At 55.6% G+C, this 21669-nt stretch overlaps 1 protein-coding gene across 1 annotated transcript; it reads left to right on the plus strand.

The window, feature by feature from the left end:
* The first annotated feature begins 10273 nt into the window (after nt 1–10273).
* LOC117009028 (keratin, type II cytoskeletal cochleal) lies at nt 10274–20910 on the plus strand. The gene is made up of 9 exons (XM_033083204.1): nt 10274–10717; nt 11655–11863; nt 14388–14448; nt 15055–15150; nt 16135–16299; nt 16740–16865; nt 18180–18400; nt 18872–18906; nt 19735–20910. The coding sequence occupies exons 1-9, from the start codon at nt 10331–10333 to the stop codon at nt 19920–19922; spliced, it is 1488 nt and encodes a 495-aa protein (XP_032939095.1). The 5' UTR covers nt 10274–10330; the 3' UTR covers nt 19923–20910.
* The last annotated feature ends 759 nt before the right edge of the window (nt 20911–21669 follow it).

Consider the following 21669-nt stretch of genomic DNA (forward strand, 5'->3'; position numbering starts at 1 on the left):
GAGGGGTCCCTGCCATGGCACTGGATGGGCTTTAGTGTCCCTTCCAACCCAAACCATTCCATGAATCTGCAGCTCTCTGTCGTCCATCATCCCTGGGCTGGGCCTGGAGGTTCCCAGTTCCCTGTCCAACAACCAGTCCTGTTACTTTGGCAAATAGCTCCTCCTTTGCCAACAGCCCGCAGTAAAAAGAGCAGGAATGAGAGCACAGGGAGGATATACAGCTTGTGTTTCCCAATCCCCACCGGAGCAAATGACTTAATTCCCTTCAGACGGGCTCTTGTGTCACTTTAATGAGGCTTTTGTTTGCTCTGAGTGTCACTCCCAGGCTCTGGAGCACAAAGCAGGAGCTGCTGCTGCGGGTTCTGGGAGCCTCCGGCTCTTCTGGAGCTGTGGCAGGTTTAGGAGCCAGCTCCCTGTTTTGCAGCAGGTTCTGCATGTTAAATACATTGGGATCAGATTTTTTTGGGGATAAAAAATGGGCCTGTGACATCCTAGTGACAGTTAGAGGAGGATGATTGCATCTGGAATTGCAGGAACATCCTTTTGCTCCAGTTTGGGGATTTGTGGTCAGAGCAATCCCAGCCTGCAGTGGCTTCTCTCCCAAAATCTGTGTAGCAGCAGGAACTCCAGGGATGGGATATCTTTGGGTTTGTTTTTTTCCTGTGAGGGTTTGGGGTCATGCACAAGCTGGGAGCAGAGGATGGTGGGGGTGGGAGAGGGGATGGTGGCTGGAGCTGCGTGGGGACAAACTGAGGGACAATCTCCTGTGGCCTCAGGGTGGCAGCTCCTCAGCTGGAGCACCAGGCCTTGTGCTTGCAGTTTCCAGGGCCCAAATAACCTGGAAAAAGACCTATTTCCCCCCATTTTTTCCTTGTCACTTATGGGAATTGAATCCATCTCTCACTTTTCCCCTTGTGCTACCAGAACATTTCTGGTCGTCCCAAGCAGGTGTTTGGCCATGGCCAGAACTCAACACAGGGTCCCTGGGTGCCTTGTCCTGCTTCCTAAAGCATGGAATCATGGAATTGTTGTGGTTGGAAAGACCTCCAGGATCAGCCTTGGACTCAGTGCCCACAAACCTCCAGTGCCACATCCACTCTCTTTGAACACTTCCTGAGCTGGGGCCCCCCCCCTGCCCTGTGCAGGGCTGGAGAGCCTTTTCTGTGGAGACATTTCCCCAAATCTCCAATGCTGTGCAGGGTGGAGAGAGCCCCAGCCCTGGGATTCCTGCAGAGGGGCACTCTTGGGGCTGTGGATTCCCAGAGCTGCTGCCCACCCTGGTGCATTTGGGAGGGAAATGTGGCTCTGAGTCGGTGCCCTCGGTGGGTTTGGAGCCTGGGATGGAGGCAGGAGCTGGAGGCAGGGGCAGGAGCTGGAGGCAGAGGCAGGGGCAGGAGGCAGGAGCTGGAGGCAGGGGCAGGAGCTGGAAGCAGGGGCAGGAGGCAGAGGCAGGAGCTGGGGGCAGGAGCTGGAGGCAGGGGCAGGAGCTGGAGGCAGGAGCTGGAGGCAGGGGCAGGAGCTGGAGGCAGGGGCTGGGGGAAGGAGCTGGAGGCAGGGGCAGGAGCTGGAGGCAGGAGCTGGAGGCAGGAGTCAGAGGCAGGAGCTGGAGGCAGGGGCAGGAGCTGGAGGCAGGAGCTGGAGGCAGGAGTCAGAGGCAGGAGCTGGAGGCAGAGGCAGGAGCTGGAGGCAGGGGCAGGAGCTGGAGGCAGGGGCAGGAGCTGGAGGCAGGAGTCAGAGGCAGGAGCTGGAGGCAGGGGCAGGAGGCAGAGGCAGGGGCAGGATCTGGAGGCAGGGGCAGGAGCTGAAGGCAGAGGCAGGAGCTGGAGGCAGAAGGCAGGAGCTGGAGGCAGAAGGCAGGAGCTGGAGGCAGGGGCAGGGGAAGGAGCTCCTCCTGCCCCGCTGCTCCTGGCCCTGACGTGGCTCGAGGCCTGTGGCTGTCCCCACGTGTGTGACGTGTGCCAGGGCCACCCTGTAATCCCTGTAAAATCAGGGACCAGGGCTGAGTCACCCTGAATTTTAACTCCTGGGCTCAGATTCTGAGGTGCTGAGTCACACCCAGAGCACTCCAACAGGAGCTGCTCTTGCCTTGGAGGGGCTGTTTTACCCTGGCTTTTGGGTGGCTGAAGCTCTTCCCTGCCCTGAGGAGCCCACAGAGTGCAGGAAGGAACCGTCCTCAGCATGGAATTATGGAGTGGGAAGGACGTCAAAGCCCATCCAGTCTCACCCCTGCCATGGCAGGGACACCTCCCCCTGTCCAGCCTGGCCTTGGGCATTGCCAGGAGATGCCACTGGGCACCTTGGAGAGCTGTTCTTTTCCCTGGCACTGCTCTCCCCCGTCTCCTTTTCCTCCCGTGGGAGGTGGGAAGTGCCGCAGGTGGGGCTGGAGGCTGGAGCTGGGTTCGGGATGCAGGAGGGTGTGGGGAGGCTGGATCAGGGCTCAGGTGTGGCCCCTGCTCCATGGAATGCTGGACCTGTTCAGCCCTCCCCTCCCAGGGCGGACTCGATGTCCTCAGCGGTGTGGGCGGGTCCAAGGCAATTATCATTACAATTATAATTGTAATTATTGTTGTCAGCGCTGCGTGCATTGATTAGGAGGGGCCTGAGACAGACAGACAGACAGACGGGCCGCACCCTCTGCTCCAAGGCTGCAATCCTGCCCTTTGCTCCCACTCTCCTTCCTGCTTCCAGGTCTCCACCCCACAGAAGACCAGGGCAGAGGAGGGAATGGCACCTTCCTTCTGGAAGCTTCCAACTTTGTTATCTTTGGGTTCAGTCTGGCCCTGGAGCAGCTCCTGCTGCTGAGATAAAATCCCTGACTGGAGCGATGGTGGGAAATCCAAAATCCAGATTTGGGAGCTCGGTTCTCCCTCGTTTTGTAGTTCCTGCAGGAGAACCCCAGATTGGCTCCCCAGAGGCAGGAAAACTCAGGGATTACAGCAGCTGTAAAATCCTCATAAAATGTTCTTTGTTTGCTCTGCTCCCGTCTCTCCAGCTGGTGACTCACGGGGCGGAGGCGTCGCTCTGTCCCCCAGCCCCTCCGGTCTCCTGCTCCTTCTCCTGCCCCAAACTGGGCTCTGGGTTCTCAGCTTGGAGCTGCTGGGGAATGGCCTTCAACCTCCCATTGTGACCAGTCAAATCTCTCAAATTCCTGAGGTTGTGCATAGGAAACAAACCCCTGGGTCATCCCTTGTGCTCCTGGGTATGGGGATGCCACCCCTGCAATTCTGGCTGGTCCTGAGCAGGAGGAGTTTTCCCTGAAGATGATGGAGTTTTTGTTAGAGTCCAAGGAATTTTCAGAGCCTCGTGTTGGTGACATGTCCCTTGGTGTGTGGGGACATGACACTGGTTCTGCTCCTGCCTCTCCCATGTCCTTCCTGCAGGAGTTTATCTCCAAGGTCCTTTTCCATGTTATTTTTCTCCCTTAGCAGATTTACTGGCAACAAGTCTGTTGGATTTTTGCCAAAGATCCTGGAATTCCCCTCTGGTGGCAGAGGGTGAGGAGCAGCTCCATCCTTGTATCCTCCCTGGGGAGAGGATGGTGCTGGGTTCTGTGGGAGCTGGTGAGAGCCCAAGTCCTTGCCCACCATTCCAAGGGCTGCACAAACACAACTGGGATGGCTGCTGGTGGGAGCTGAGTGTTTTGGGGGGAGTGAGACCTTCATCCTGCCTGGATTTGGAAGTGGGATCCACTGGAAAGTGGCTTTGTGCCATTGACTCTCTCAAGGAGAGGAAAGAATTTTTTTGGGATAATTTTTTTGGCTGGATTATCTCCCTCCATGCTCCATTCCTTGCACATTCCCTCCAACCTGGGCAGGACTCAGGCCCCAGACACGTGCAATAATGCTGAGCTCTGTGTGCTGGGTTAATTCCAGCTCCTATAAACTGGTGTTCCCTCTGAGTGACCTCGTGGTTTCTGTCTGCTCTGGAAAGGCCACCTGAGTTTGGAGCTAAGGGAGCAGGGACGTGGGAGGAGCTGCTCAGGCCATGTGGGATCCTGGGAGGGACAGGTCCAGCCAGGGAGTGATGGGGACAGGGCACCAAGAGGGGTCCAGGAGCAGCCTCACCTTGGGAAGGGTTACCTGGATGGAGAAAGGAGAATTTCCTTATGGTTCTGTGTTTGGGGCAGATCAGCCTGGATTGTGTCACTTAGGAACGACCCTGAGGGGCTGGAGTGAGTTCAGAGGTGGGAACAGAGCTGGGGAAGGGTGTGAAGCACCAGGGAAGGGGTTGGAGAACTCCTGAGGGAGATGGGAAAGGGGCTCAGATGGACAAAAGGAAGCTCAGGGGGAACTTGTGACTCTGCACAACTCCTGATAGGAGGGGACAGCCTCAGGTCAGGCTCTGCTCCAGGGAACAGGGACAGGAGCAGAGGGAATGGCCTCAGGCTGGGTAGGGCAGGCTCAGGGTGGGCACAGCAGGAATTTCCCCATGGAAAGGGTGTTCAGGCCTTGGAACTGCCCAGGGAGGTTTGGATCCCCATCTCTGGAGGTGGCACAGGTTGGCCACCAGCAGGAATTTTGCCATGGAAAGGGAGCTCAGGGATTGGAACTGCCTGGGGGGGTTGGATCCCCATCCCTGGAGGTGGCACCTGGAGGTGGCACTCAGAGCTCTGGGCTGGGGACAAGGCTGGGATCAGGCACAGCTGGGACTGGATGGGCTGGGAGGGGATTTCCCACCTCAGGAATTCCGGGGTTCTGTGCTTGTAGCTCAGGGTGTCTGGACTCTGCTCTGTCCCTGGGAGGATTTGCAGTTTCTGCCAGACCAGCCACCAGAACCTGAGCAGACCAACAGACTCCACAGTCAGCTGGAATTCTGTGAGGACAGAACAGGAGCTTTCCATCCTCTCCTGAGATGTCTTTTCCAGAAAAACTGAGCCCAGCATTCCCAGCACTGGCAGTTTCACCCCAGCACTGAGAACTGAAGTTTTAATTTGTTTGTTTGTTTTTCCTTAAGGCTTGGGCTGTGGGAGGGACTCTCGACTTTCATGTCAAAATTATCCAGGTGGTGATAATTATCCATAATTACAACTATATTTATCCCTATTCCTTCAGGTTTTCTTGTAATCACAAGGTCTTGTAATTTGGGGGAGAGGGGAAAAAACAGCTTTAGGCCCTTGTCCAATGAGCTGGAGAGGGGGAAAGTGCATAGCTGGGATACTGGGACACCTTCCTCGTGTGTCAGGCCACGTTCCATGGCCCCAGGAAGGATCCCTGGGAAGGAGCCCGGTCTGGGCTGGGTTTCCTGGGGTGGGCAGAGCAGGGGGGGTGGAAAAGCTCCTCTGCAAAGAGGCCAGGAGGAATTTGGGGCTCCATGGGGGAAGGGCAGCCCCATCACTGCACTGAGCACCTGCAAGGGGCTGGAGGGAGAGATTCCAGCAGGAGCAGTCCTTGGGGGGGTCCAGGTTGTTCATAGAACTGAGGAAGAACCTGAGATAGAAGGGACCCAGGGGGATCATGGATTCCAGCTCCTGACTCTGTGCAGGACACCCCAAAATTCCCCCAATCCCAAAATCCCAATCCTGAGAGCATTGCCCAAACACTGCTGGAGCTGTGGCAGCCTTGGGGCTGTGCCCATTCCCTGGGGAGCCTGGGCAGTGTCCAGTGCTCTGGGTGAGGAACCTTTTCCCAAATCCAACCTGACCCTCCCTGGCACAGCTCCAGCCCTTCCCTGGGTCCTGTCCCTGCTCCCAGTTCCTGGCACTGCTGGTGACTGCTTTGTGTTCTATCCAAACATTTCAGATTTTGGCTGGTAGCCCTTTTGGGTTGCAGCAAACAGAACAAGTGTGGGCAACTCTGAGCTCCAGGAGCTGTTTGCCAGGGATGGATTTCATGACCAGCAGCTTCCAGGAGTGGCCAAGAGCCGAGCTAAGAATTTCCCAGCCTCAGCAGAGTGAGCAGAACCAGAGGAGAGGTGAAATGGAGCTCTGGAGGGAATCAGGAGCTTGGGGGAAGCCTTGGGAACACGGAGCTGAATCTGTCACCCCAGGCAAGCTGAGACAGTGCCCCAGGCACCCCAAGGGGGGTCAGGACTTATGGAGAATATTGAATGATTTAGGAAAAAAATCCTCCCTGTGGAGGTGGGGAGGCCTGGAATGGATTTCCCAGGGAAGCTGTGGCTGCCTCATCCCTGGAAGTGTCCAATGCCAGGCTGGACAGGGCTTGGAGCAGCCTGGGACAGTGGGAGGTGTCCCTGCCATGGCAGGGGTGGAACTGGGTGGGCTTTAAGGACCCTTCCCACCCAAACCATTGCACAATTCCATGATCCCGTGATTCTGTTCCTACTGGTCCCTGTGATAATTTATCTTTGGGTTTTGCTGTGTTGCAGCAGGAGGAATGCCTGGATGAGGAATGCCTGAGTGAGGAGTTCCTGGAAGCCTTGGAGCAGTTAGGGTGACCTGGCAGCCTCTGGCAGAGCCCTGATTCCTGTCCTGGTGCAGGGCTGGAAAAGTGAGGAGGAAAATGCAGTTTCCCTGTGTAAGTGGATGGAAGTGCAGCCTGAACAATGCACTGACCTCTGCCAGAGGCACTGGAGCAGGGAGAGCCATGGCAGGGAATTCAGAGCCCCAGAAAAGTCACCCCATGGGAGGGAGGGTTTGGGCTCATTCAGCTGATGTGGGATGAGGCTTGGAGGGTGGGACTGGGATGTGGAAAATGTCCCTGTCCCTGCCAGGGGATTGTACTGGACAAACCCTCAGGTCCCCTCAACCCAAAGCATTCCATGATTCCCATCAATGGACAGCCCCACCAGGCTCACAGGAATGGCTGCAGGGGCAGAAAACGAAAGCAGGCACCGATGAAAGGCCCGAGGCTGGCGGGAGGGAGGCACCAACCTTTGGAACAGATGATCCCTGGGGATCAGCAGCTGCTGCCAGGCTGCAAAGGGCACTCCCTGTCGCCCAGCTCAGCGCTGCAGCCGCGTCACTGCAGCGAGTTTATGGCTGTGGCACAGGAAATGGGCCTGGAGCCATAAAATGCTGATAAACGGCCACTCATCCCCATCAGCTGTGCATCAGACGGAGCCTCCAGTCCTGGAGAGTCCTGAGCTGGATCCTGAGGTCATCCATGATCCTGAGGATCATCTATTCAAACCTACTATCAGCTAAAAAGCACCAACAACTCACACCTATAACTCACCAAACCACGACATTTCCCAACACCAAAAAACCTAAACACAAACTAAATAAACCGAACTACAACCCACAAAAAAACCTCTTCTAAATTTATCATCTCTTCAAAACAACAAAAAATTTTACTATTTAATATTCTTTATTTTAACACTAAAAAATACCTACTAAAGAAATATTATGTTTCCACTTCTCTCCAAAAAAATATTCCCCAAACCAATTTAAAAATACCTACTTAAATCTATTTTATGAAAAAAATCCATTCAAAAATTTCCTCCCAGATTTACCCTAAATGAAAACAAATAAGTATCTTGCCTGGTGCCATCCAACACCTGCCTTTGGGATCCAGGAGAGCAAATTCCCTCTGACCAGTCTCTACTCACAGGAATTATGAGAAACTGGAAATTTTGATTAATGTGGCTGCTTTGATCCTGGAAGGGGGATCTGGGTTCACAGCACAGGGAGATCCTCAGGATCCTGGAAAAGTGCTGTTGTGTTCCCACTGATTTTGGGTGGGTTTAGCAGGAATCAGAGCAGTCAGGAGAATTTCTTTGGACATGATGAGGAATTTTTCCATGGGAGGGATGGTCAGGCACTCCAGTGGTGGAGTCCCCATCCCTGGAGGTACCCAGCACTCAGGGCTGTGCTGGGGATTGCTCACAGCTCCACGGGAGGACATTTCCAACCTGGGATTCTGACAGCCCCATCTGAGGGGTTTCCATCACCCAGAGCCTCCCTGAGCCTGGGCTCTGATCCCAGTGCCCATCCCCAGCCGTGAGCAGACCCTGTGGGGTGCTGGGACAATGTGGGACCCAGGGCCACAGCCCTTTGGATCAGGAGCCACCAGCAGGGCTGTGCAAACAGAACCTGTGGATGGTCCTGCTCCCAAAAGCTCTCAGTCCAAACACAGAAATCCAGGCAGGGATCCCCTGGGATAACAGGAAGCGTGGAAACCCCACAAGAACGCATTCCCAACACGTAATTTCACTCACCTGCAAAGGTTTTCCTCTTCAATGGCAATATTTGATTTTGTTAAATATTTTTTTGGCACTTTCAAGCTGGAATTGCCAGCCTGGCTTGTTTTCCCAAGGATTCATGGAGGAATTGGTCATTAGTGGGGGTCTGGCTGCTCTGGGAGCGTTGGAGCCAGTCCTAGATGTGCAGGGCTGGGGCAGATGTGACTCCCAGCATGGCAGGCAGGGAAATCATTTCCCTAAAAAGTCAAAAGTGAGCTCGGTGTCAGCAAACCCCAGTCCCTGGGGTCACTCACGAGGGACCGGTCGGAGTGGTTTGAGAAACAATCACGGGTTGCCATGGAACAACAACACAACAAACCCTGGGACACCTCTGGTGGCCACGTCCTGCCCTGCCCCAGCTGGCTTCAGGGGAATATCCACCTGCCAGGGGGGAGGGAGAAACCCTGGGAGCAGCAAGCAGGGGATGAGGCTTCCTGATCCCACCTGGATTGCTGGTGGTGCAGGGAATTGGACTTGGGATGAAGGCAGGCTCACCCAAACCCAGGGTGAGGTCCAGCTCCCCAGTGCCAAACTGGATTCCTGGGGGCTGCTGAGAGCAGTTTTGCCTTTGTGGCAAAAGGTTGGAATTCACCTGCCTGGATGGATTCACCTCTCTGCACTACTCCTCCTGTGCCTCTCTTGTTGTGTACGAGTCCCTGTGTGCTGATCCAGGCTGGAATCCAAGCTGCCAACAGCCAGAGCAGGGTGGGAGGTGTTCCAGTCCCACACTCAGCTGCCATCCCAGCGCTGTTCCAGGAGCTGTGTGAGGCTGGACCCTGCCGTGTTCCCAGCTGGGCATGCATGGGGAGATCCCTGTGCAGCCCCAGGGGAGCTGCAGGGCATGGCTGTCACACTTTGTTTACACTCAGGGGATTATTTTTATAATCCCAGAATCAATTAGGCTGGAAAAGACCTCTAAGATCATCGACTCCAGCCTGTGATGTGGGAGCCAAGCCAGGTGCAGGCTGGCAGGAATCCTGCCCCATCTCTCTCTCCCTGGATTGAATTTCCCCTTTTCCCTCTTTAAAAAGAGACTTTTCCTGCAGCAGCCAGGCTTCTCCTCTCCCCCCAGAGCAGGGTGGGTGGATTCTGTGCAGGCTGAGTTTGCACGCCGCCTTATCTCCCTGTCCTGGTGACAGAAAAGCTGAAGGGTGACACTTTCAGGCCAGACTTTGAAATCTCCTGGGGAATTTATGACCTGATAGTGAGGGGCTAAAACTCTCTGGGACTAACTGCAAATGGTGAAAACCCTGAAACCCCATCTTTTCTCTGCTTTTTCTTCATAGAACCTCAAAATTCAAGCAGGGACCCAGAGTATTTAGCCAGGATTTTAATCCTGCTTTTGAGTGTGGACTAAAGATCGGGTGGGATTCAACCCTCCTAACCCAGGTCAGTTTTAAGGATTTATTTGAGGGCTTAGCAGGAGAGGGAAGGTCAAACATTCCCTGCTGGGTGGGCAGGCTGGCAGGGCCCGGACAGTGCCCTGGTTTAGATTAAACAGGCAGGAGCTTTATCAGCTTTGCCCAGGGCAGAAGCCGCGGGTGTTCCCTGTGTGCCCTCGCTCACTGCAACACCTCGGGGAACCCGCAGCAACTGGGGACAGAGCTCGGGGTGGTGGAGAGCAGAGCGGGGACACGGGCCAGGCTGTCCCTGTCCCCTCCAGCTGTGTCCCCGTCCCCTCCAGGTGTGTCCCCGTCCCCCCCAGGCTGTCCCTGTCCCCTCCAGGTGTGTCCCTGTCCCCTCCAGGTGCGTCCCTGCCCCCTCCAGGCTGTCCCTGTCCCCTCCAGGTGTGTCCCTGTCCCCTCCAAGCTGTCCCTGTCCCCTCCAGGTGTGTCCCTGTCCCCCCCAGATGTGTCCCTGTCCCCCCCAGATATGTCCCTGTCCTCTTCAGGTGTGTCCCTGTCCCCTCCAGGTGTGTCCCTGTCCCCTCCAGGCTGTCCCTGTCCCCTCCAGGTGTGTTCCTGTCCCCTCCAGGTGTGTCCCTGTCCCTTCGCCGGGCCGTTCCCTGGCCCCGCCGGAGGGTGGGAATGCAGCCAGGCACACCCATGCCGAGCCGTAAAACGATCCGCGGTGTGCCCTTGGGCCAAGCCCAGCCGTGTAGCGGATAAAAGGGGAGGCAGCGGGAGCGCTCGCAGTGCCCCGGCTCCAGCACAGGCTCTCGGCTCTGCACAGGCAGCTCTCTCTCAGCACCATGTCCCGCTCCGTCACCTTCAGCTCCCGCTCCGCCGCGGGGCCGGCGCTCAGCCAGGTGCGGGTCAGCTCCGTGTCCTCGTCCCGCAGCTCCGGGCTCGGCCGCGCCGGCGGCTTCGGCAGCGCCAGCCTCTACAGCCTGGGCTCGGCCGGCAAGAGGATCAGCCTGGGAGGGGGCAGCTCCTTCAGCGTGCGCTCGGGGTACGGCTATGGGGGAGCGGGCTTCGGGGGCAGCCTCAGCCCCGCCGGCATCCAGGAGGTCACCGTCAACCAGAGCCTGCTGACACCCCTCAACCTGGAGATCGACCCCAGCATCCAGAGGGTCCGCAAGGAGGAGAAGGAGCAGATCAAGACCCTCAACAACAAATTCGCCTCCTTCATTGACAAGGTGAGGCCTTGGGCTGGCTCGGAGCTCGGGGGCTGCTGAGCGGTAGCTGGGACCCAAAATTGGTTTAATCACAAACGGGCTGAGGGTCAGTCCTGCAGAGCGTGGTGGGATTTGCCCACTGCAATCAAATGATTCTTGATAATAATGATTTGATTCTAAATCAAATATTCGATGTGTTAAAGCCCTGCTGGCATTGCCAACAGAACTGGTATTCACCTGCTCAGGCAGCTTTTGCAGCCCTGATTTACCTGGGATTGCCCAAGTGGGGGTGCAGGCTTTACACCCCTATCCCAGCCCAAAATCTGGGGAGGGAGAGGTTCCTGGAGGAGCTGTCCCGGGAGAGCAGCTGGGGGCAGAGCCTGTCCCAGGGGAGCAAATGGGAGCAGAGCCTGTCCCAGGAGAGCAGCTGGGAGCAGAGCCTGTCCCAGGGGAGCAGATGGAACCAGAGCCTGTCCCAGGAGAGCAGCTGGGAGCAGAGCCTGTCCCAGGGGAGCAGCTGGAACCAGAGCCTGTCCCAGGAGAGCAGCTGGGAGCAGAGCCTGTCCCAGGGGAGCAGCTGGAACCAGAGCCTGCCCCTGGTGTTTATGCTGCCCTGCCCAATTTGGCTCCTTTGCATTAACTGGCCTTGTGTAAATTCTGCTCTGGCATCCCCGAAATGTGAGGAATCCAGCTCTGGAGCTGGAGCAATTCGAGGGTTTGAGGTCTGGGGCAAGTTTCTGTCAAATGTCAGCTTTTCTTTAATTCATCCAAAGCCTCCAAATCCCAAAGCAGGTCCCAGAGCAGCCACCCTCTCTAGCATGGTTTCCATGACCCTCCTCTGGTGCTTCCCATGAAATCCCTGGGACAGCGTCACCACCTGCAGCCCAGTCCTTCCATTCCCTGTGGTGCAAGCTCCCCCTTTCCCACCATCCCAAATGACCCCTGTGCTCCCCCCCAGGTGCGCTTCTTGGAGCAGCAGAACAAGATGCTGGAGACCAAGTGGAGCCTCCTCCAGGAGCAGAAGACGACACGAAGCAACATCGCTCCCATGTTCGAGACCTACATCAGCAACCTGCGGCGGCAGCTGGACGCGCTCCTGGCCGACAAGGGGCGCCTCGAGGGAGAGCTCAAGAACATGCAGGACCTCGTGGAGGACTTCAAGACCAAGTAAAGTATCAGTGTCCCCCTGGCAGGGTGGTGGAGCCACCAGCTGGGCGTGAATGTCCCCAGTTTCCCGGGGAGGGAGGTGTTTTCTGGCCAGGAATGAGGTGTTTGGTCCAGGGAAGCTGCCTGGGTTCTTCTTGCACCTTGTTCCTGCATGGGCCAGTCCTCCATCCTCTTGGCTTTGCTCTGGGGCCTCCTCAGGATTGGAGGTGGCACTTTGGGGCATAGTCAGGGTTGAAGGGGACGTTCTGGGGCCTCCCTGGGGTTGGAGGTGGTGCTTTGGGGCTCCCTCAGGGCCAGGAGTGGCTCTTTGGTGTGGCCAGAGCCCCAGAGTTCCACAGGAGCTCCTGGCTCATTCCCTGGGCAGGGAATGGAGCAGCTGCCCTGCAATTCTTCAGTGACTTTTCAGTGTCACCTGGGAGGAGCCCCAGAAGAAAGGTGGCCTTTGTCCCAGCCGGCCCAGCCCAGCCGGGAAATGCCTCTGAGAAGGGAAGGGAAGAATAGGACGGAGCTGGCAAACTGGATCAGGCAGGAACTGCAAACAAACAGAGCTGATAATCCCCAGGGTGTGTTTAGGGAGAGTCAATACCGAGATTCCCAAAGAGCTGCTTGGGAATGATGCTTCCCCCAGCCCTGCTTCCTTATTTCACCTGCATTATTTCATCCACAGTCGGCCTTGGAATCTCTGCAAGGAGCTGGTTTGCAGCCAGGGATTAAACCCCAAAATTTAGTTACATTTCCCATGGATTCAGTCCATGGACTCATGGATTTATTTCTTTAGCCTACCCTTTGGAAAGCCAAACCCTCTTTGTGCTGACAGAAGGGAAGCAAGAATTAGGAGCTGAGGGAGTGAGGATGCAATAATTAGAATGCAGAACCTACTGCTTCCCATTTATATGGAGAAAATCTCATTTATAGATGGAAAACCTAAACCATGATGTGCTTTGGGGGTGCCTGTGGCCTCTCTTCCATAGGTCTGGCTTCCACAGGAATTCCCAGGTGATATTTAGGGGAGGAAAAGCTCCAGGGATGAGACCCAGCCCCTCCCTCAGGAATTGCAGTGGCAGAGGGTGTGGAGCCAGCTGGGATCATGCTGCCCACAGGGGTCAGCTCCAAGGGATGAGAGTGTCCTGGGCTTCCAGAGGAGCATCGGGACAATTTTGGATGATTTAGGAAGAAATTCCTCCCTGTGAGTGTGGTGAAGCCCTGGAATGGATTTCCCAGAGAAGCTGTGGCTGCCCCATCTCTGGGGGCCGGGTTGAACAAGGCTTAGAGTGACCTGGGATAGCAGAAGGTGTCACTGCCATGGCAGGGGTGGGAATGGGATGGGTTTTATGGTCCTTGCAAACCCAGACTATTCCAAGATTCCGTGCTTTACCAGTTCATTGAGTGGCTTGGTGGAGCTGCCCCCAGGAAATGAGGAATGTGATGATCCCTTCTGGAACAATTCCATGCTTTTACCTCTCCCTGCTGATCCCTTGTGTGTGGAGGTGGCGCCTCTGCGTCATTTCCTGAATTTTTTTTCCTCTGCAGTGGCCCTGGAGCTCACTGACCTCCAAAGGGGCAATGTCCATTGATCCCAGTGCGCACGGGCAGGGTTCCAGCTGGGAGCAGGAGGGAGGCTGGGAAGGTGAAGCAGCTCCTGCTTTGGAAGGCAAATTGCAGCTTTGGCCATGCAGGGCCCGTGTAAATAAAGAGCCTTAACCAGGCAACAACTGTTCCCAAACAGCCAAAGTGCTTCCTGCTCTGCCCCTTGGATGGCTTTCAGCATTCCCAGATCCCCAGGGCAGGCTGGGGCTGGATGTTTGGGCAGGTTGGGAGTGCACAGACAGGTCCAGGTGGGCTCCAAGATCCAGGTTTGCAAATCAATGGTGGTCCTGTAAAATCCCTGGACAGGGATTTTTATCTTCTGGAGAACTTTAGGTGAGCCTCTGGGGATTTTCAGGTGAGCCCCTCATCTGAGGGTGAACACTTAAAGAAGTGGAGTCACCAAGACTGGAATTGAGTGAGGCTTTGGAGGAGAATGAGGGTAATTAATTACCTTTGGCTCTTCCCAGGACAGTGCCATGTGTTCAACACGTGCAAAATGCTCCCAGCAGTCTGGAATAGGGAAGTGCAGAGTGGAAGCAGCTCCAAGAGGTGCTGGGATCAGCCCAGAGGAGTTTGTGGGATCTGTTTGTGTCTCTCATGCTTTGAATTTGCTCCCTGAAGAGTTGGTGCCAAAGTGGGTGCACAGCCTGGGCCCTCCCCAAAGGAGGAGCAGGAATCTCTTGAAGCACAGGGAATTCTAGGGATTTTTTAGGAATTTTAGGGAGAGCAGGGAGGGGATGATTTCCAGGTGGTGGTGGTGAGGTGGAGCAGCTCATCCAGAGCAGATCTGGGGCACTGCTGGGGCACCAGCCCTGGGAATTGCTGGGCTGGCTCCCAAGAAATGGAGGGATAGAGAAGGCAACTGGGATAACATTTTTCTGGGATGATTTTCCTTTTATCCAGGCTCTAACTTCACGGGAATCCCTTTTTTTGGCAGGTACGAAGATGAGATCAACAAGCGCACGGCGGCCGAGAACGAGTTTGTGGTGCTCAAGAAGGTGAATATCGTCATGGGGCAGGGAATCCTCACATGGGGTGGGTGGGAAGGGACCTTCAACTCCATCCCAGTCCCACCCCTGCCATGGGCAGGGACACCTTGCATGAGCCCAGGGTGCTCCAAGCCCTGTCCAGCCTCGGACACTTCCAGGCACGGGGCAGCCGTGGCTCTTTCCTGGGACTGACCAGCAGTGTGTGCAGCTTGCCCCAACTGACAGTTTACTCTTGGCCCTACTCACAGTTTACTCCAGCTCTGCTGAAGCTCTCAGGGGCAGAATTCCATCCAAAGGCAGCTCAGGGGAGGCCCTGAGGTGTTGGGTCTCAGGGATATCAGAGATAATGCCAGATCTTTCTTTGGGATCTTTCCTGAGGTCTCCATGTCCAACCTGATGCTGAACTTGCAAACAGGGATCCAGAGGATCCCCAGGACTCTCAGGATCTGCACTGCAGCAGAATTCAGTGCCCTGGGAGATGATTTGTAGGCCCTGGGGTGCCCCTGGGACACCTGGAGCTGGTTTGGGGATCTCTCCTTTGGGAGCCACCAGAGGCTGGGTGGGCTCAGACACCAAAGTTCCACAATCTCAGTGGGTTATTCCTTGTTTTTCCAGGATGTGGATGCTGCCTACATGAACAAAGTGGAGCTGGAGGCCAAGGTGGATGCTCTGACGGATGAGATCAACTTCCTGAGGGCTTTCCATGAGGCGGTGAGGACCCTTCTGCTTCTTCAGAGGGAGAGAGCAGGGAATGCTGGCTGGGCAAATGAACGTGGGGAAGGCGACGGATTCATGGAGTCTGCCCTTCCATATGCAAAACTATTCCTGCACGTGAAGTGATTGCTCTGAATTCCTGTGGATTGTCACACAGACTTCTCCCTGTCTGGGATGTGGGATGGGTGGATGGATGGGTGGATGGATGGATGGATGATGGATGGGTGGATGGATGGGTGGATGGATGGGTGGATGGATGGATGGATGGGTGGATGGATGGATGGGTGATGGATGGATGGATGGATGGATGGGTGATGGATGGATGATGGATGGATGGATGGATGGATGATGGATGGGTGGATGGATGATGGATGGATGGATGGATGGGTGATGGATGGATGGATGGATGGATGGATGATGGATGGATGGATGGGTGGATGGATGGATGGATAGATGGATGATGGATGGATGGATGGATGGATGGATGGATGGGTGGATGGATGGATTGCAGACATAACAAGACAACACTCTATTTGGGATGCTGTTTGTATGCATACAAGGAAAATGAGTGGTTTGTAGGGATTTAGTTCTATGTGACAGGAATGAAGAAAGGCTCCTTGTTCCAGGCTCCTTCCTCCTCCCCACTGTTTGTAAGCTCAGGGATTGCCTGAGCTGGACCCACATCCCTGGGAGAGGTGCTGGAATTTGGCCCCTCCAGGTTCTGCAGCCAGTTGGGTTGTTCTCTAAGCAGTGGGATAAGAGTAGGATAAGCAGCCCTGCTGCCAAAGTAGGGATAAGCAGCTCCAGCTCTGCTGTTGGTTGTTGCTCTGTGCTTTGCAAGGTTGGTTCCCTCCTAATTAATGATTATCTTGATGGAATTCTTACCTGCCTCCCTTTCCCTTCTCTCCTTGGATTCTCTAACTGGCTTCCTAAAGAGGGGCCCCGAAATCCCGCTGATTCATGGGCTTGGTTTTGCTGCAGGAGCTCAACGAGCTGCAGGCCCAGATCTCTGACACATCGGTGGTGCTGTCCATGGACAACAGCCGGAACCTGGACCTGGACAGCATCATCGCCGAGGTGAAGGCACAGTACGAGGAGATCGCCAACCGCAGCCGCGCCGAGGCCGAGTCCTGGTACCAGAGCAAGGTGAGCAAGGAGGCCAGAAGGATCCAGAGCTTAAAGGGGCTCCAGGAGAGCAGGAGAGGGCCTGAAGGGATGAGACACAGGAATGGCTTCCCTCTGCAAAGGGCAGGGATGGATGGGATGTTGGGCAGGAATTCCTCCCTGTGAGGGTGGGGAGGCCCTGGAATGGATTTCCAAGGGGAGCTGTTGCTGCCCCATCCCTGGGAGTGTCCAGGTTGGATGGGGCTTGGAGTACCCTGGAACTGTGGGAGGTGCCCCTGCCCATGGCAAGGGTGGCACTGGATGGGGTCTAATGTCCCTTCCAAGCCAAACCATTCCATGATTCCGTGATCTCCAGCTCTGTCAGCACCTGTATTCCCTGTGCCATGAGTGGGGGGGGCTCTATCCCTCTCATTCCCTGCCATCCTCACCCCATCTCTCTGTGTCCCCCTGCTCTGTCCCAGTATGAGGCACTGCAGGTGACAGCTGGGAAACACGGGGACGACCTGAGGAACACCAAGAACGAGATCACGGAGATCAACAGGACCATCCAGAGGATCCAGGGGGAGATTGAGAATGCCAAGGCCCAGGTGAGGAGCTGCCCCTCTCCTGTCCTTCCCTCGGAGCTGGGATCTGGCACTGATCCCTCTGGGGACCAGGGCCAACATCTGAGGGAGCGGCTGAAGCTGTGTGTGGTGAGGGTCAGGTTGGATTTTGGGAAAAGCTTCTTCTCCCAGAGGGTGTCAGGCACTGGACAGGGGCTCCTCAGGGAATGGTCACAGTCCCAAGGCTGCCAGAGCTCCAGGAACCTTTGGACAAGGCTCTCAGATGTTGAATTTCAGGGTTAGTGGGATTTTTAGGGTTGTCGTGATGGTCCTTGTGAGTCCCTTCCAGCTCCAGACATTCTGTGATGTTAGGGATGTTTCAGGGGTCTGGGTGTCACACAACACCTCAAACTTGGTGATTTCAGAGATTTTTTCCAACCTTCACAATTCCCTGGTCTGTAAGAGCCATTCCAGGGTGCTGCACTGCCCATCCTGAGGGATTTCAGTTCTGCTAGGGGAGGGGGAGCGTTGGGAGCAGGGTGATCCTGCCAGGGAGGTGGATTTGGGACAGGATGAGTGGAAATTGGCCCTGGAACACAGAGGGGCCCCCACACAATCCTCGTCCCCTCCTGTTCCTGGGATCATTGCCCACTCCCTTTCCCAGTAGAGAACACCATGTTTGGGCACACTCAAAGGTTTGGGGAGCTCTGTTTGCTTTCTCTGGGCTTTTATCACTTTATCAGGGCTGTGGCTTAGGCCTGGCCTGGAGCTCCCCAGGCTCTAGATAAACCTGGTGATTCATCCCGGATTATTTGGTTTCAGGGCAGGGAGGTTCTGGCACCAGCCAGAGCTGCCCTGTGGGGCTCCCTCGGATAATGGATGGGAGCACAGAGCCTCGTGGGAGCCCTTCCTGCCAAACATGGGGCATTGGGAGCTGTGGGGGCACAGCTGGAGGTTCCCTGGGGCCCCACAGGGCTGGTCTTGTGTTGATCTGGGTGTTTGGTAGCTCCAGGTGTGCTCCAGTCCACACCTTGCCCACATTTCAGCTAGAGACTGCCTGGCTCTGAACAAGCTGTGGGGAAATTAGGAGAGAAAACCTGAGCTTTCCTGAACCCCAAGAGATCTGTGGGATGTGGGAAGCTGAGAAAAAAGTGGAGAGAAACTTGGTCTTACTCCTGGGAGACCTTGGAAGGAGATGAGTGCCCATCTCCATCCAGTGCCCAAATAACTAGTAAGGATGAAGTCCCAGTTGAGCTGCAGATCCACAGAGGGAGGCTGGGCAGCAGAGCCTGAGGTTTGGGGCACAGGATCCTCCTCTGGGGATCAGGAGCCCCCTGACGTGGCCGCTCTGTCCCGCAGCGAGCGAAGCTGGAGGCGGCCGTGGCCGAGGCCGAGGAGCGCGGGGAGCTGGCCCTCAAGGACGCCAGGGCCAAGCTGGAGGAGCTGGAGGCTGCCCTGCAGAAAGCCAAGGCTGACATGGCCCGGCAGCTCCGCGAGTACCAGGAGCTCATGAACGTCAAGCTGGCCCTGGACATCGAGATCGCGACCTACAGGAAGCTGCTGGAGGGCGAGGAGAGCAGGTGGGGACACGGGGGGGAATGGTGAGCAAAGATTCCCTGTGTTCCCTTTCCTCCCTTTGCCTGGGGATGCTGAGAGAACCCAATTCCCATTTCCACAAGGAAATGCACACAAGAAAACGTTTGGAAAAATGAGTTCTGGTGCTGGACATGCTTTGGTTGAAAAGCCAAACTGGCAGATTCTGGGGGGAAAAAGACCTGGGGAAGATAAGCAAAGAGGAAAAAAATTGGTTTCCATCATATTGGTGCTGTGGCAGATTTCCAAGTGGAAATCCCTGTGGAATTGGGACAGAACCTCTGTGCTCTGTGCTCTCTGCCCCCCATGGTGATAACAGGGCTGATAAAAGCAGGGCTGGCACAAAGCCCTGGGCCCAGGATCCTCCCTGGATCTGTAACTCCTGCCTCTTTTCCTCCTTGAGCCCCAGGACCAAGAAAGCTCAGCCTAACCCCTCCCCTTCCCATTGTCTTTTCCAGGTTGGCTGGGGAAGGAGTTGGCAACGTCAACATCTGTGAGTGCATTTTGTTGTTTGTAGCTGTTCCACCTTGTTCTAAACCCATGGGAAAGGGGGCTCAGAGTGTCCCAGTTCACCCAGTTCAGCCCCTCCTTAGTGGGAGACTGGGGCTGGTGCTGAGGCTGCATCCTGAGCTCAGCTCCAGCTCATCTGGATGAAATTGGACTTGGGGCAGCACTGATCTTCCTTTCCTGCCATTGTTGTATGGATGGAAAAGCCCTAAAGGGAAATGCATTCCCTGGGCTGGGAGTTAGTGCACAGGTGATGGCAGAGGGTGTTTTTCCAGCTTGGGAAGTGTTGGATTCTCACCTGGCCCAGACCTTGGGCAGGAGCTGCTCTCTCAGGGATGCTCCAAACCAGCAGCTCTGATTTTCAGCCACTTAATTCCTGCTGGGAATTGGGGAACCATGTTCCCACAGCTTTGGGCCACCAGGAGATGAGCTGAGGGTGTCTGTGAAATGGGATTCTCCAGGGATTTTCTAGGGGTTCTCCATGAGTTCTCCAAGCTCAGGGGATCCTGAGCTGATGGAGTGACAAGAAGGGAGGACTTCAAACTGAAAAAGGGGAGGTTTAGATGGGATATTGGGAAGAAATTCTTCCCTGTGAGGATGAGTAGGCCCTGGAGTGGATTTCCAAGATGTCCCATCCTGGCAGTGCCCAAGGCCAGTCTGGGGCTTGAGCAGTCAGGGACAGTGGGAGGTGTCCCTGCCATGGCTTTAATGTTCTTCCCAGCCAAAGCATTCCATGACCCATGGGAGCCTTTCCTGAGGGTGCCCAGCTGGCTGCAGGTGCCAGTGCTCACGTTCCTTTGCTCCTCTCCCCCAGCTGTGGTCAGCTCCAGCGGCAGTTCAGGATATTCCAGCTCCAGCGGCCTCCTGGGAGCAGGCATGGGAGGTGGCCTCAGCCTGGGAGCAGGAATGGGCAGTGGAGCTCTGGGCTTCTCCTCTGGAGGCTCCTCCAAGTCCTACACCATCACCACCACCTCGTCCAGCCGGAGGAGCGTCAGGAAGTAACTCCAGGGATGGAGCTCGGCATTGCCAGCACCCCAGAGAGGGAAACCACGGAAAGAAAAGTCTTGGTGCCTTTTGCAGGATGAATTGGCTGCAAAACTCCTGCAGTGCTGAGGCCCAGGCCCTGCCCCTGCCCTGCCTGGGCATGATTCTGCACTCTTGGATTTGAACCATTCCTCTGGGAGCAGGATCGAGCCTGGGGGGTGAAATTTATCCTGGGATGCAGGTGGGGTATCCCTCCTGTTACCCTTGTGCTTGGTACCACCTGCTCCGGGCTGGATTTCACCCTTGGAAAGGCAAATCCCACATTTCTGCTGTGCTGCTGCAAAAGACCTGAAGATTCTCTCCCTCTTAACAGGTTTTGGAAGACTCTAATCCCTCAGGCTCCTCAGCCCCTGCCAAGGGCTCCCCCTGGGTTGAGTTTTTTAAATATAGCAGGAAGAAAACAAGTTTGGGTCTCCCCTTATTTTCTTTGGGAATGGGCTCAGGGTTGGGATTCAGCATTGTCCTGTGACTGAGGCTGTTTCTGACCAAAGGCAGCACAGACAGGTTGATTTCAGGCTCCTCATAGCAAAATAACTCCTCAAAAACCTCCCTTTCCCTCTCTTCAAATGAACCCCAACCCTTGAGGGATCTAAAACTGCTTCACATTCCATGTGTCCACTGAACTGGGAGATAAAATCCCTATTTTGGGGTGTCTCTGTTTACCACTCCCTATTTCAGGGTATTTAGTGATAGCTGGAGTCTCCTGCAGTGAGGGTTCAGTTGCCTCATTCCGAAATCTCCTTGTTCCTGCCAAAATGGGTCTTCAGCATGCCAGGGAAATTGTTGTTACTGTAGTAGGAAGAGATTTTAGGGACCTAACTCCAAGGACCTGCTCCCAGATTTTGTGCTGATGTTCAGTCCTGTCCTGGCAGTGTGGTTTGGGTTGGATTTTTATGCTTTTTATGTCTCTCATGAGTCCTGTAATAAAGTTTCCCTTTCGGCTGCATGTCCAGTCTCAGCCAAGTTCTTTGTGCTGCCCTGGGTGCTCAGGAGCTCTGGAAAATGTCCAGGAATCACCTTCCAGAGCCTGCCCCAGCTCTGTCACCTGGAGCAGGGATTTGGGCAGGGTTTGGGGGCTGCTGCCTGCACAGCTCATTCCTGGCTGGATTTGGCCTGCCTGGGGTCTGCGCAGAGGGATGGGGTGTTCAGAGTCATGGTTTGAGCTCAGGACTGAAATGGAATCTTTCAGTGGGAGGGGGGAGCAGGATTTTAGCCCTTCTTGCTCCTGGATTCTCTGGACAAAACCAGCAAAAGCCCTGAGTGTGGAAAAGAGCCTTTTGTGTCCCAGTGCAATGGGGAAGGTGGGGAGATTCGTTTCCAGCCTTGCTGGATCCACCGTCCCTGTCCCAGCCCTGCTCCATCCTGGGAATGTCTGAGACTCCTCAGAGCTGGGAGATGGGGTCTGGGTCACCTGGAGCAAGGACACAATTCCTGCTGCCTGGGGGGCTCCTGGGGAGCTGGACCCACCCCAGTGGGGACAAACCCTGCTGGGGCCAGAGGCTTTGGGGTCCCTTGGGAATGCTGATTCCTCTGGGATGGGGATGAGCCCTTGATGGACTCTTCAGCTGCCTCTTACCCAGCCCCTCCCACCGGATCTGTTCTGGGGCACTCTGGGGAGAAGGTGCCACCTTGTCAGCCTTGGGGTGGCTTTGGGATACAGGGGCAGGAATTGTGTGGTTTGGGGACACTTGTGGAGCTGTGGGTC

Source organism: Catharus ustulatus, chromosome 31 (genome assembly GCF_009819885.2).
Source record: "Catharus ustulatus isolate bCatUst1 chromosome 31, bCatUst1.pri.v2, whole genome shotgun sequence".
In the NCBI taxonomy this organism is placed as follows: Eukaryota; Metazoa; Chordata; class Aves; order Passeriformes; family Turdidae; genus Catharus; species Catharus ustulatus.

Coding starts and splice junctions, on each gene's coding strand:
- LOC117009028 (XM_033083204.1), top strand. CDS start 10,331: ATGTCCCGCTCCGTCACCTTCAGCTCCCGCTCCGCCGCGGGGCCGGCG. Junction 16,866..18,179: donor TTGAGAATGCCAAGGCCCAG/GTGAGGAGCTGC, acceptor TCTGTCCCGCAG/CGAGCGAAGCTGGAGGCGGC. Junction 18,907..19,734: donor AGTTGGCAACGTCAACATCT/GTGAGTGCATTT, acceptor CCTCTCCCCCAG/CTGTGGTCAGCTCCAGCGGC.